We start from the raw sequence: 14,256 nt of genomic DNA, 5'->3' as shown, positions 1-14,256 counted from the left end.
ATATATACGATGCAGTGCCTTCTCAAAGTGATCACTTTGCAAAGTCACAAAGACGAAGTTTAGGCAAATTCATGCACTTCCCCATCATTCCCACGCTGGCTGAACTGCCCCGCTTGCAGATCCCTTAGACACAAGCGCCACAGTTCCCTCTAGTAAACGTATAAAACTGTGGTCTATACCATCGCATGCTCACTTTGCATTTCCAGAGGACGAGGTCACTGTACGACTGTTGGATGGCCATCATGATGTGCATGCTAGGAATTCGAATTTAGTTCTCGTGGGAACAGCATCTTCAGGTTACATTCTGTGCATAATGGGCTTTCTATGAAGTATGTAAGGGAACTAGGGTGCTCTTATTTATCTGCGAAGAGCGCTTCAAATTTATCTTTTTTCTTTTCAGTGCGGCAACTGGCCTGGTATCATTATGTGTGCAGCAAGTCTATTTTCGTATTCCTCAGTAGAACCACCACCAGTGCATTGTTTGTAGTGTAAAATGTCATTAAACAAAGAAAAAAAAGGACCTCTTCGTACCGGCAAATGTGTCTTTATTACTTTTATCACAGAAACTATGAAAGTCGTGAAAACAGTGCAGTGAATATAATATTAAATTAGCGTGCCTTAGTCTTGAATTTCTTGTTGCTTGGATGGGCGAGACTAGGCAAAGAAACAAAAAAAAAGACATGAAGATGAAGCTCTGGCCGTGGTTTCCTCAGCTGTAGAAGGAAAAGAGAGAGAGAAAGAAGATGACAGTGAAATGTTAAGTGTACCGATTTGGAAAGGAAAGTAAACAGCCGGCACGCAAAATACGTACAACACCCACCTAGCTTTTTTGCTGAACTGGGTGACTGCAATGAAGTGGGCACCGACAAAGCGGCGGACGACCGACCTGCTCAAGATGTGTCCGTTGTTGTCCACGATTCCAACGTTCACTTGGATGCGGTAACTGTTGTTACACTTCAGAGTGATCTGCAAGACATATAATGGAAGAGTTTCCGGTGCTGAGCTTTGGAGAGGGGGATGTCTTAAATCATCGGCTAGTCAATAGAATACATGCTGAATTGTTTTTTTATTCATATGATACTGTACATATTTACAAAAATCAAAATCGAGCCCGCGTGAAGCACCAATGCTGTAGTGTGTGACTGTGCAGCCCACTTGCCCTGAATGAACTGTCGGTTTATAATGAAGGTATTCAACTTCAATATCACAAGGCTAAACTGCACTGAAGGGAATCGATAACAATTGCAGTGCACCGCAGCATGAATGGCTCAAAGCACTGCGCGAATCAGTTGAATACAGAACTGGCATGGCACCTCCTGCACTAGCTATCCTATGAAGGCAGACTTTAAAGTAAGGCATCTGGTGTCACAATGTTACCTCAGAGTGGTTCAATTTTGGTCAGGCATACACAGTTCCATACACAGTTCAACCCAATTGACACATCTCGGCGACCGTTGATTCATGCGTCACGACAGCCAAAATGACCTAATTTGTGTTTCGGTCTCCTCGGGGTATACGGTCATTTATGCTACTTTTAACAAGAAACCACAATGACAAGGAAGAAAACAGGTGGCGAAAAGTATATTTTTAAGACCACGTTGCTCGCTGGGCTTATAATTGAAATCGACTAGGGGAAACCATCGCAGGCACACACCAAGACACGAGATAGGAAAGCACGGCACGTAACAACTTGTACCACCCGCGCCGTCATGATTTGTTGATGACTTCCCCAAATATCGCTAGATCAGATTTGAACGGGCGCAAGCTGCAATTGACCACACTTCTGCCAGGGGTTTTAACGCAAAGTGTGCGCACGTTCAAACCTGCAAAGTTTAGTGCAACTTATGAAAGGCGACCTAACTCGCAAGCGCGACTAAACTGGGGAACCGGTGAACAAACTCTTACCGGGGGCAGTTTCGAGCTGAAGCCGTCGTAGGTGAAGAGCTTTAACCGAGAAAACGACAGCACCCGGCCGTTCCACGAAGAACCGGGATGCGGTGAATCCGGGTGGGAGTATTGACCAACTGCACCAGCCCAAGGATACCAATTTTGGGCTTAAATTCACTTCACCACACACGAGGACAGAAACGTAAAGAAAGACGCCTCTTTTAGGAGGCGGGGATAAGGCCGACACCGGTAGGGCCTCGTTCACACTGACCGCATTCGCCCCCAACGGAATTAGTGAAGGTGAGCCAAGCCGTGTACTGCAGGTCGTCCACCAAGTTGGTACAGCGGAACGAAGGCGCTGGCTGCATCAACCTGCATGCGAAATAGAACGACGCGGCACGATCATTTTTGATAAACACAGTGGTCACGCGATGGAGATATTTAGGCACGCCCGTTTCAAAAGGAGCAGCTAAAACACGTGGTGGGCACGGTGGATATATGTAGACCATGTACAGGACATTGAGCACTCAAAAAGCTATAAAGACTGCTGAAACGGTTCAAAGCAGAGAGACATTCGCAAAACGAAAGTGATTATCATCCGAATGATAAATAGCTGGCTAGACGAGTACACTGTTCCCTTCATTAAGCCCAGCATATACACCACTCTGAGGCATTTGAATACATGCAGCTTCTCGACAGGAACAGTAATGCGTGCTCGGAACGCTCATGCCAACAACGGAAGCCAAAACGCTGTCCTGGAGTGCGATATTGCAACGGTTTCTGAAAGAACCGTTACGAGATCGGCGCCGCACCACGGCGCGAACACACGTCGAGTGCTCGTGCAGTTGGAATCGCAAAAATAAAGATCTCGGGAAGCGGGACGATGCTTAAACTATACACAATCTCCGCAAAGGAAAATAGCGTCCACGCGTGCACCAAAAATAAGAACGCGAACAGCGTGCTTTCCATTCAAGCGCTGCTCTCTGGTATGTCAGGGCTATCGAACGTAAATGGCGCGCGCATACGATCCAGGCAAGCCCGCGCCAACAACTGTCCCAATCGAGCAGCAGGCTCCGGAAAAATAAAAAAAGATGAAAGAACACTCGCCTGCCCTGTGTGTGGACAAGCAGTTCCATCTTGGGCAGCAGGAACTCGTGCTGGTTGACGAGCGCTACGTGAGGAACCTTGGCCGGCAGGCACGGCACGATCGCACGCTGTTGGTCCGCGTTCTTGGGAGCGAACTTGGGCCAACCGCTCCAGTCGTGAACTTCGTCCGGGTAGTCACTGGGAAGGTCCGCCGGTCGTTCGACTATTGCCTGGATCCAGATTCCCATCTGTGGCTCGCTCGCCATGAAGGCGGCAACGGCTGCGACGCTGGATGCAGTCGGCACATCTTCGATGTCGATGTCCTCCGACTGGGACGCGTCGGCCTGCGCCACGTCGCTGTTTCCGCTGTCACTGCTAGAACTGCTGCTACTGCTGCTGTCGCTGCTGCTGCAGTCGTCGTCCCCGCCGCTGCTGCTGCTGCTGCTCGCCGACAGCTCGCAATCGTCCCTCTGTAGCGTGGCGTAGCCGTTGTAAGCGCTCATCCGGCCGTCGTCGTCTCTGGAGAGACCGGCGTCGAGGCCAGCGGAGCCAGCAGCACGGCCCGACGCCGCCATTCTCGAGGCACAAACGGCTTTCGCGAAGTGCGTCGCAGCGAGCGCGACTTAGTGGATCTGCGACTGTTGAGTAGCTGCCGTTTGCTGTGCAGTGACTCGTTTTATGGCGTGCTCGGAAAGCGTGCGACTTCAGAACGCCGACGTATGGCGTTTCATCTCCAACGTGGACGCGTTCTCGTTCTTGTCTTCTACTATTTTCTTCTCCCCCTCGAGCCGCAGGAGACCGACAAACTTGTGTCAAAGATTTTTTTTTTCTTGGCCCGATATTCTGGAAGAACATGCTCCCCCCCCCACCCCTTATCATATCCAAGAAAGCATGAGCGGCGGGAAACCACGCTACAAATGCGTTCGGCTTGGTCATGTTTTTTAGTAGGAAGTGATAATGCACCAGAGGAAATTTGCGAGATTATCGTGGCTGGTTTCCTGGCTGCGTCTTCATCGTGGTTCGCGAACTGGCTCTCTTGCAGCGGCGCGTGGCCTCGCACTTTTCGGGGGACAAACGCGAACGAAAATGCACGTGATGCGCCAAGCCACAATTTCACGGGGGTTCGAACAAGTGGGTTAGAGACGCCAAAGTGGCGGCTCCTGCGTCTGTCTTTCATTTTTTGTGCCCTCGCCTTTCCCGCGCCATAGTACCCAATTCAAGTAGGATCGAAAGAAAAGTAAAAAAAACACCTATAGCGCAATTCTGTTCGTTAATTACTTTGTTAATTGCTGCAGTGCCGTAGCCACCTCCTGGCTACGCCACTGCGTGCAGTACACCATATTAAACCAATGATATTGCGCAAGCTGCATGGAAACACCTTGCACCGAACGAATGATTATACGCACCAAGTTACATGAAATTTCGCATGATTTAACTCCATGTGCTTAATTTTAGTTTGGCGAATAATATGGCGACGCTTTCAATCTTTTTTATTAGGTTATTTTATTTATTTATTTGCATTTTAATATCACGGGAAAACACGAACTAAGTTTTGTTCTTGCCAAAGTTCTTCCTATTTATTTTTTTCTTTAACTATCTCTCGCAGGTGTTTACTTGATACCACACCCCCACTCCGATGTGTATAAGCTTGCACTTTTCTTTGAAACCCTCACTCACATACCATTGCTTTAGGTATTATTCTTTGGAAGATGTAAAGTACATTCTATATTTTCCCACTCCCCTTACAGGCCCAAGTTTCAGCCCTCCTAATAAATATATTAATTCATTTTCTGGCATTTATTGCCCATGAATGTCGCCAGGAAAGTTCGGGATAGCTCTCGACCAAGCGTTTTGCTCTCCTTCCAATCGCGCTTTTTGTTTTGTCTCCGGTAGTGCATAAACTAGTCTGCCTAGCTGTTAGGCAATCTTGTCGATTCGTGCGCTATTTCCCGCCACCCACATGCTCGTCACATGGACGCGCAGAAGGGCTGACTCTCTCTCTCTCTCTCTCTCTCTCTCTCTCTATATATATATATATATATATATATATATATATATATATATATATATATATATATATATATATATATATATATATATATATATATATATATGCAGCAGTTCGTGGATAACAAGACGAGGTCAGAAAAACGAGTCTTCCGCGCTGGTGTTAGTCGCCCGCATCTTTAACATCTTCATCGTTGTATTTAGGTCAACAAAAACTGTTTTCACGACAAGGAATGAGGAAGCGGTTACTTCACCCACTTTCGTGAAGGTGTTGCCTTCAGGATTTAACCGAGTGTCAAAAACAACAACAGCACAAAATTTATGCGGATCCCACGCACCGTGGGAATCGATGTAAGCGAAGCTTTCTGTGTTGGCTGCTTGGATTGAAGACAATTAATAATTAGTGGTGATGTCGACGGCCAATGTTTAGTTTCTTCAACGTTTAGTCCAACAGAAGAGTGGCGAGTTACCTTACGTGTACCACAGCTGTTTGTCTGCGTATACACAGTAACACACGTGCGCAGGCGTTGTTGTGCGCCATACTTCATAACCTCTGACAGGGTCTTGAGCATATTACGTTCCTTACACGGCACATCGCATCGTTACAGAAGTATTGGATGGATGGATGGATACAACTTTCTTGTATGTCCGGCAAGGTTTAACGCGACCCGCGCTCAGGTCTCCCACGGAGGAACGTCAAGGCCCTGCCTCAACGCCGCTTCACGGGCTTGCTGGACTGCCCACATCTGAATTCCGAGGTCTGAGCTGCGCAGAGCGGCGGCCCACCTCGACGACAGGGTCTCCGGAGTAACTGCCATCCCTTCTATAACTACACTGCACTCCCACAGCATGTGTTTGAGTGTTGCTGGTCCTTCCTGGCACAATTTGCACGTGTCGTCCTGATGCTTATCTGGGAAGATACGTTTGAGACGGAATAGATTAGGGAACGTGTTTGTCTGTAGTTGTCGCCAGGCGACGGCCTGCCTCCTGTTCAATTTGGGACTCGGCGGTGGGTATATCCTTCTGGCGTTCAAATATGCACTGGTGATGTCGTTGTATCTGGTGAGCCTGTCCCGTTCTGCTCGAGAAGCGTTCGCTATCGTGCGAGAGGCGTTGCCCTGTTCGGCGCGGCGGGTCATGTCTCGCGCCGTCCGGTGCGCCGTCTCGTTTAGGTTCGGGAGCGCGTCGCCTTCCGTGGTGACGTGCGCGGGGAACCATATGATCCTCGAGCTCGCGGTTTTGGATCTGCCCGCTTTGGCCAGAATGGACAGGGCTTCCTTGGAAATTCGACCTTTGGCATAATTCTTTATTGCCGTTTGCGAGTCACTGAGTACAACTTCGCATTCCTGTTCTGTGAGGGCCAGCGCAATCGCTACTTCCTCCGCTATTTCCGAGTGTTTGGTGTATACACTGCATGCGGTTCTGATTTTTGACTCTGCGTCTATGACTACGGCGGCGTATGTTTGGCCGTTCGCATATTCGGCTGCGTCGACAAAGCGCGCGTTTCTCTCCCTGCCGAATGAACGGAGCAGAGCCTCGGCTCTTGCCTTTCTTCTACCTCGGTTGTAATCGGGGTGCACGTTTCTTGGGATGGTTGCCACCGTAATGGTCTCTCTGATTTTGTTGGGGATTTGCATTTTCTGGCCGTGCTGGTTGTGGTACGTTATGCCGAGCGTGTTCATAATGTGTCTTCCCGTCGTGGTGGTCGACAGGCGTTCGAGCTGCGAGATGCGTTGTGCTTCGGCTATTTCTTCTATGGTGTTGTATATGCCCAGCTGAGTCAGGAGCTCGGTACTTGTCGATTCCGGTAGGCCCAGGGCTATCTTGTACGTTTTCCTTATGAGCGTGTTAATCTTGTTCTTTTCCGCGACGTACCAGTTGTGGTAGGCGGCTACATAGGCGATGTGGCTGATAACGAATGAGTGGATCAGTCGAATGACGTTGTATTAAACGTTAATTTAATTATGGGGCTGTGCGTGCCGAAAATACAATCGGGTCTTGAGGCTCACGGTAGTGGCGGCCTCTGGATCAATTTTAACACCGCGTAGCGTTCTTCAACGTGTCCCTAAATCTAAGTGCACCGGCCTCTTTATTTCGTCCCCGTCAATATGTGGCCACCGGGGCTGGGATTCGATCCCGCGTGCCGCAAAGCTACCGGGGCAGGCACAGAAGTGTTGATTTGACGTGTGATCGCTTCCGTAGTGCTTTAATGCGGCTCTGCTTCTGCACGCCCTACGTAAGTTGTCTGCTCGACACATTTGCATAGTGTTTATTTTTCAGAAATATATCTGGCTTTATCCCATTTGCCCGCAACTGATGTCCACCGTTGTTCCATCGGAGTTGCCGGCGAGACCGATGAGTGCCGCTTTCGTGGTGGTGGTGGTCTCGAACTCCAACTGGATGGAGCAGGACACTGCCAGGTCAGCTGGCCACGCCGACGTATGCAGGATAGATGGGCAGCCACAACGGCGGCTGCAGGGCTTTCGCACGGCGTCGGCGACTGCAGAGAGCCGAGCTCTTGGCGTGATGTCATAGGGTCCCGTCCACCATCGGTGTCCGCGGCGATCCGATGGAGTTGGTGAGGCTCCTTCAGCTTGCTTCAACAAGCAACAGCCCCCATGCACGCACGCACACACACACACACGCACGCGCACACTCTCCTCGTGGTACCGCGCATCACTCCTCACCGTCCGCCATGCCGCCCGTCGTCCACAACGGGCCGCACCGATCCAGGTGCGAAGCTTCCCTCTCAAAGTCAAAGGGACCACTGGGACCCTCCGCGCTGCACGACACGCCAATTACCGACTCCCTTCTTGGCAAAAGAGCACGGAAAAAAAAACGAAAACGAGAAGAAAAAAAAAAAAACACACGCACAAGAAAACAAGAATGTTCAAAGTCTATGTACAAGTAACAAAAAATGAACTATATGGCTGTACACTTAAAACATTAACACAATAATTACACTCAGCATGCGTACCCAAAAATAAAAATTAGAAAATGCACATTGCTACTGCACACTGCTAACAGTAGCAGAAAGCTGCGCTGGTGCCAGCTCCTTTTCGTGCACTGGCCGCAAGGAAGCTAACCCAGCGAGGCTAAGCAATATTACTCAGGGCCTTCGGTGGCCGAAAGAGTCCGCCGTCAGGCGCGGTATCACACAGGTGACCGTTTCCTCAGGTTGTACCGGTGCGTGGTCCGAATGCGGTCCTTCGCCCCGGGTTTGCCCTGTTGCTTGCGCGTGGTGCCACAGGGCATCGGCGCGAGCTCGTCGGACCGCAACGCAAAGGCCTTCAGGTCGGCGATGTGGGCACGGCTGAGTTTTCCCGAAGGGGAATCCTCGATAATGGAAAATAATAATGATAATAATGATAATGTAGCAAGTACGCGAGCGGAGACCAAATTTTCTCTACTCGGTACGGACCAAGCCAGTTAGGAGCGAGCGAGGCTGAGAACCCCTTGCTCGCGTCGCTAAGAGCCTGGTTGCGCTTCAGGACCAAATCACCTACCTTAGATGAAAGATGGCGATGCTTCCGGTCGTACTGAGCCTTCTGCTGGGCCCCATGGCCGAAGTAAAACCCTGCCTTGCTCTGCAGAGAGCCCGACAAAGCCTGTCCCGAAGTGCTCAAGCGTACGCAGAACAGTCTGCCGGCGCCTCCTCGTCCCCGAGCTGACATTGAATGGCACTGGTCACCGGATTTGCCAGCTCCCTTTCAAAATTGAGGAAGGCGGGAGAGAAACCAGTCGAGCGATTTTCGGCGGTTCGGATTGCGAACGCGAGCTCATTCAGGTGGTCTGCCCAATCCTTTTGACTCATGTGCACGGCAAAGGCTGCCAACATTGGTTTGAGGGTTCTATTGACCCTCTCCGTCAAATTGGACTGGGGGTGGTAGGGCGACGTGGTGCAGTGATTAATTCCCAGGGAACGGCACGTAGCACCAAACACCCAAGCGGTGAAATAGGACGCGTTGTCCGTAATTAGTCTTTTCGGAAAGCCGAACCGACAAAAAACTTCCTGTAGCCTCTCCAGCACCGCTCGCGCGGTCACTTTTCGAAGCGGGAACAACTCCACCCACTTCGAAAAATGATCGACGACTACCATCAGGTGTGTGAACCCCTGTTTACTCCTGGGAAAAGGCCCCATAAGATCGCAGGTGGCCACTTGCCACGGACGCTCAATGTCAATTGGTTTCATCAACCCGGGCGGCTTGCCACCCCTTGATTTCACCGTTTGACAGACATGGCAGGAACGGCAATAGCGAAAGATGTCGCGCTTTATGCCAGGCCAGGTCACAGTTTGGCTTAGTTTCGCAAAAACTTTGGAGCCACTCAAATGACCCGCCAAGGGTTCATCATTAGATGATCGCAACAGTGCGCTTTTCAGAATCTTGGGGATAACCACTTTAAACGGGTCCACAGCCTCGTCATCGGTGGCTATGTATTTCAGCAGGAGCCCATCGTGATCCAGCAAATATGAATCCGCGGGCGACCCAGCGACACACGCTGGTTCCGGCCCCCCTGCGCCCGCCGCACTACCAGCAGCGTCTCGGCGCTCCGTCTCCCTGAGACCGTACGTCGCTCACTCCGCGCCAAAACGGATCAATTTGCTGGGCCTTCAGTAGCTCTTGCCTGCTGAATGCGATTCCAATTCTCCCAAAGGGGAGTCTGGTCTCGTCCCCATTCAGGACTGCAGCCAACGGCGTCGTGGGTTCGCTTGCGAGAAGCTCCCCCGATCGCTCGTTTTGCGGCGCGCTGCTTGCCTGGAGAGCGGAATGAAAGGTTTGCCCGCTTGCGGACTCGCCTCTCTCTGCGCTCGTTTTGCCCCCGACGCCTGCTGGCGCGAAGGCCCCGGCAGCGGCTGTAACACCTGGATGAACGCTCTTGGTGGACAATGGGGCACGGCATAGCGCGTCAGCTACCACGTTAGTGCAACCGGGCGAGCGCACAGCTCGAGGGCTTGCCCCCGAACTCTGCGCGCGGCACGTTGCACGCACACCCCATCTGCACAGGCAAGATCGGACGCCGGCGGGATTCCTGTTTTAAGGAGAAAGTCCCTTCCGAGAATCGCAGGAACACTGAGCCCGGGGAGATGAACGAAACGCGTGCGTCTCATTCGCTCCCCCCACCTGACAGTCAGCCTTGCGGCGCCCGCCGAATGTGCCACTCCTTTCGCGAGATTGAATGTCGTTCGGCAATCCCGCAAGCGCACTGAGTGCTTCTGCAGGTGGGATAACACCTGTTCGCCGAACAACGAAGCGCTTGCGCCCGTGTCCAGCAGCGCAGGAAATTCGCGGCCGACAATGGTCACCGGAATAAAGGCCGCGTGCGCCCCAGCAACACAACCTGCATGCTCGGTAAACCATATGTGCTATCGAATGGTGTATACGAATGAACGTACGATACCCAGCAAGTGCTAACGTGCCAGTCTCTGCAGAAGTTAATGGCGAAGAACCAGATGAGGAGATTTTTATTTCCTGAAGAAAAGGACACTCGGAACCAGTAAATCTCCACCACATTGCTCGGGAATAAATTTGTGCCTATGGCAAGCGTTGCATGGGAAACGGAACGTTAGTGGCGCCTCACCTTGTTGTTTTTAATCGTACGGTTTGTCATACAAAATATTATGGTCAATAAATGCGTGCCGTCGTTCCTCGACAAGAAGCAGCGTAAGTTCCCTGTGAGACCCATGACGGATAAATACTTTCAATTCAAATTATTTCATGGAAAACATCGCGGAATGAATTATGGGTAAAAAACGAAATCCACCGCTTGACGAGACCACTGCCCGAATCAACCGTTCGTTGAGTCTGTGGGTTGGTCTGTCCGTATATCCGTACACCTCTAAGCACTTTTTCGCTCGTGGTCTTTAAGGCCCTGAACGCAGCCACAGCAGGTGATCAGTTCCCGCCACAGACGGCCGGCGAGGGCTCACTTGCACACGTTAGTTGTGCATGTTCGCGTCATCCATTCGCAGACAAAAAAAAAAAAAGAAAACATATCGTACACCGACACGAGGACAGGGAGCGTTCTGGACATCTTGACAGTGCGTGCGCTAAGTCGCGAAATCTCTGCCGTTATCGCAGTTTCTCTTAGGAAGTGCGTCGAGGGCCGCGATAATGTGATGTTTCTATTCCAATTATATTCCTTATTTCGATCCGCCCGCATTAATTATCACCGCGATCGGCCAGTCTTCGGTTGTGTAGATGATAAGAAAGTCACAGAGTTGAGTAAAAGGAATCCCTGCACATTACCGGCTCATGTCACTTCAAGAAACACAAAAAAAAGGAGCTCAATTATTGACAGAGTTGATGCCGCGATGTAGTACAAATGATGTTCACTCATCACTTGCACAGTCGAGAGTGCGCTGGTGGGAAATTTCTTCTGTCTCGATTCGAGGTCACCATGATGAAATTGCGGCCTCTCCCGAACTTTGTAAGAGCGACTCCAAAGACTTTGAGTGAATTGTCTTCGCATACGCCTAGGAGTTCCGCGCGCGACTTGTAGCTGCCTTTTTATTATAGAGGCTCGCGAAACACCGCTTCCAGTTCGGAGAACTTCAGAAAAATGTTTTTCTTTTTTTTCCTTAATCCGAACATGGAAAATCACCCATTGGCTTTAAAACTAATGAAAATGGGCGAAAGTCGTATCCATAAAAAAATCCAAGACTATCTCTACATCCTTCAGAAAAATGAGTTTCTCAAATCGGGGCTTACCTTCTCAAAAATATAGTTGGCAATAGATGGTATAACTACAAAACGAGACAGGTTTCATGAAAGCTACGCAACAACTAGCACTTTACCAAATATGCGGGATGATAATATTTAGGGTTTGCGGATTTTTTATTTGTTTTACTCGCCTGTTGCAGTTGACATAATTGCCGTCCTTGAGCTGGATTAATCAGAGAGGCGGGCATAGTCGCTGCTGAAAGCGAAACACATAATCTGCTAATTTAAAAAAAATCACAAGTTAGCTTCTTAATTATTAACTTAACGGCATATAATTGCAATTCACAGATTGCATCAAGGTGTGTCCATTCGGAATAAATTTCTGGAATGACACTAGTTTTGAGATATGCGCCATCAAGCTCGCAGTGAGAATTCACTGTTGTCCGACTTTTTAACAAAACGCACTTTTACGCGTTGAACAATAGAGCAACTCGAACGTGCATGTACTTCGTCCCACACTTTGGGAAATTATATATCGAAACTGATGCAATCCTGGAGATTCATTTCAAGTGGATGGGCCTTGCAAATTCACCGACTACAATTCCTAAATCGCCCTACATGCCGTAAATATTTATGAAGTTTATTAGTGAATTTGTGTTAATTATTTTAATATGTGTGTTTTGATGTCTCCTTCCAGTATTGTCCGCCTCTTCGAATAATACAGCTCAAGGACAAGAATTACGCTATTTGCAACAGGCATAATTTCAATACATTCCGGAAAGCTTAGACATGATGACTCGGTATATGCGGCCTCTAGGATACATAGCATGCCTATACAGATGGCTCTAGCTTAACACAATCGTCTACTTCAGCGAGAGTTATACCATACTTCAATAACGAACAATCCTCTCGTGCAACATCGTCAACAATTACCGGCTGAACTATTCGCTATCTTATGCGCGAGAATATTTATAACTTCCGTAAGAGAGGCGCGAAAGAGGATAGTTTTCATCGCCTCCCAGGCTAAGAACGACAGAAAGCTGAGCTAGTTGTTAAGGATTCATTATGCAAAAAAGAGGCGAGGCGTGCAGACAGGACACCAGAGAAGAGAAGTGGACAACACGAACGCCGACTATCAACTGAATGGAGCACTCAGGCGAAAAAGCAAGAAGACACAAAACTCATCTGCGCATGCTCAGGAATGGTAACACCACGTGTCAGTCAGGTACACGTGCCGGCCTACGTGAGAGATAACTGTTAAGGCACTTAATCTCTTCCTTATGTAAAGTAATCGAAGGCTGACTCACGCACGCGCTTCCACCATTATAGATATGCCAGGCCTCTACCATAAGACGCGCATCTTCATTCTTATGCCTGTACAATATCGTGCATTCATCTAACTCTGGCGTGCAGTTACAATCTTGGCAATGTAAGGAAAGATTAGAAGGCGATCCACCGGTTAACGACCTTTTATGTTCCATTAGCCTCTGATTGATACACCGTCCTGTTTGCCCAAGGTAGAACTGGCCACAGCTAAGGGGAATTTTATAAACCACACCCATACGACAATCAGTAAAACTGTTGTTCTTATTGTGCTTCATTGAACAAATATGTGTTCGTTTTTTGCCTTTTACCTGCTCCTTTTTCCTATGTACGGCAGCGCATATCTTACCTAGCTTATTGGGAGCAGTGAAAGCAACATTAACATCACCTCTACTTGCAACTTTTTAAAAAAAAGCCTGTGCGACAGCCTGAATGATTATACGGAATAGCCACTACTCTTCTTTTTTTTTTTTGCTATTACTGCTTTCCGTAATCACGTCCGTCCCCCTCGAAACCGACTTCTTTAGGCGCTCAGCCACAGTGGCCACTGCTTCACTAGGATAACCTGCTTCTAATAGGCGCCGGACCTGCACATTAAAACTGGCGCTCATTTTGTGCATGCAGGATTCTGGTGAGAGAAGACTTAAGGCACAACATGGCAATTCCATTTTTTACTACATTGGAATGCTTGGATTGAAAGTTTAGCAATGGCTTCGAAGATCTTTGGGAGTACTGCCAGCAAACATGATTTTGTTGGAAGGCCAAGGAAATGTCAAGCACCAGCGCAGAAGACTCGTTCTTCTGACCTCGTCTTGTTATCCACGACTTCGGGTACACTTTTACTGTTCACCCCTTTTTTCCTTATTTTATTTTTTCTTCACGATTTATTTAATTTATTCCCGCCCCCTCTATTGTATGGGAGAGGCAAGCGAAGGTGGTGAGGACTCGTTCAGCGACTGCGTCGGTTCTACCCATATTCTCTCTCCCCTCCTCTCTTCCAGTCTAGCTTCCCTCTGGCCTTACACATTCATAAACATGCAGGCGCTGCTTTTGCGGGAGATCACGCGGATCCATTTCACCGGGGAGCTCGAGATGGTATTTTGCACATTGGACACGGTGCAAAGTTCGGAAGCGTGTCTCGGTCTCCTTTATTCTCTGCCATCCATGCTCTTTCCGAGAATATACACCCTCTGAACCACCATGACTAAGCCTGCAATACCGCAGCCCATCGAAATTGAAGTGTCGTTTCGCGCTGGTCATACCTTCTCCGAATTGAGAAGGGAGGGGAAAG

General features: G+C 49.2%; 1 protein-coding gene across 1 annotated transcript; it reads right to left on the bottom strand.

Moving 5' to 3' along the window:
* Window positions 1-528: 528 nt before the first annotated feature.
* LOC129380213 (uncharacterized) lies at window positions 529-4,200 on the bottom strand. Its single transcript, XM_055074315.2, has 5 exons — window positions 2,995-4,200; window positions 2,159-2,259; window positions 1,906-2,024; window positions 821-966; window positions 529-713 (listed from the first exon to the last, which is right to left on the bottom strand). The coding sequence occupies exons 1-5, from the start codon at window positions 3,546-3,548 to the stop codon at window positions 710-712; spliced, it is 924 nt and encodes a 307-aa protein (XP_054930290.1). The 5' UTR covers window positions 3,549-4,200; the 3' UTR covers window positions 529-709.
* Between the last annotated feature and the right edge of the window lie 10,056 nt (window positions 4,201-14,256).

This window comes from Dermacentor andersoni, chromosome 4 (genome assembly GCF_023375885.2).
Source record: "Dermacentor andersoni chromosome 4, qqDerAnde1_hic_scaffold, whole genome shotgun sequence".
In the NCBI taxonomy this organism is placed as follows: domain Eukaryota; kingdom Metazoa; phylum Arthropoda; class Arachnida; order Ixodida; family Ixodidae; genus Dermacentor; species Dermacentor andersoni.
The sequence above is the reverse complement of the archived record's forward strand: the minus strand, read 5'-3'. Positions and strand labels throughout refer to the sequence as shown.

Coding starts and splice junctions, on each gene's coding strand:
- LOC129380213 (XM_055074315.2), bottom strand. CDS start 3,548: ATGGCGGCGTCGGGCCGTGCTGCTGGCTCCGCTGGCCTCGACGCCGGT. Junction 2,260..2,994: donor CTTGTCCACACACAGGGCAG/GCGAGTGTTCTT, acceptor TTTCGCATGCAG/GTTGATGCAGCCAGCGCCTT. Junction 967..1,905: donor TCAGCTCGAAACTGCCCCCG/GTAAGAGTTTGT, acceptor TATGTCTTGCAG/ATCACTCTGAAGTGTAACAA.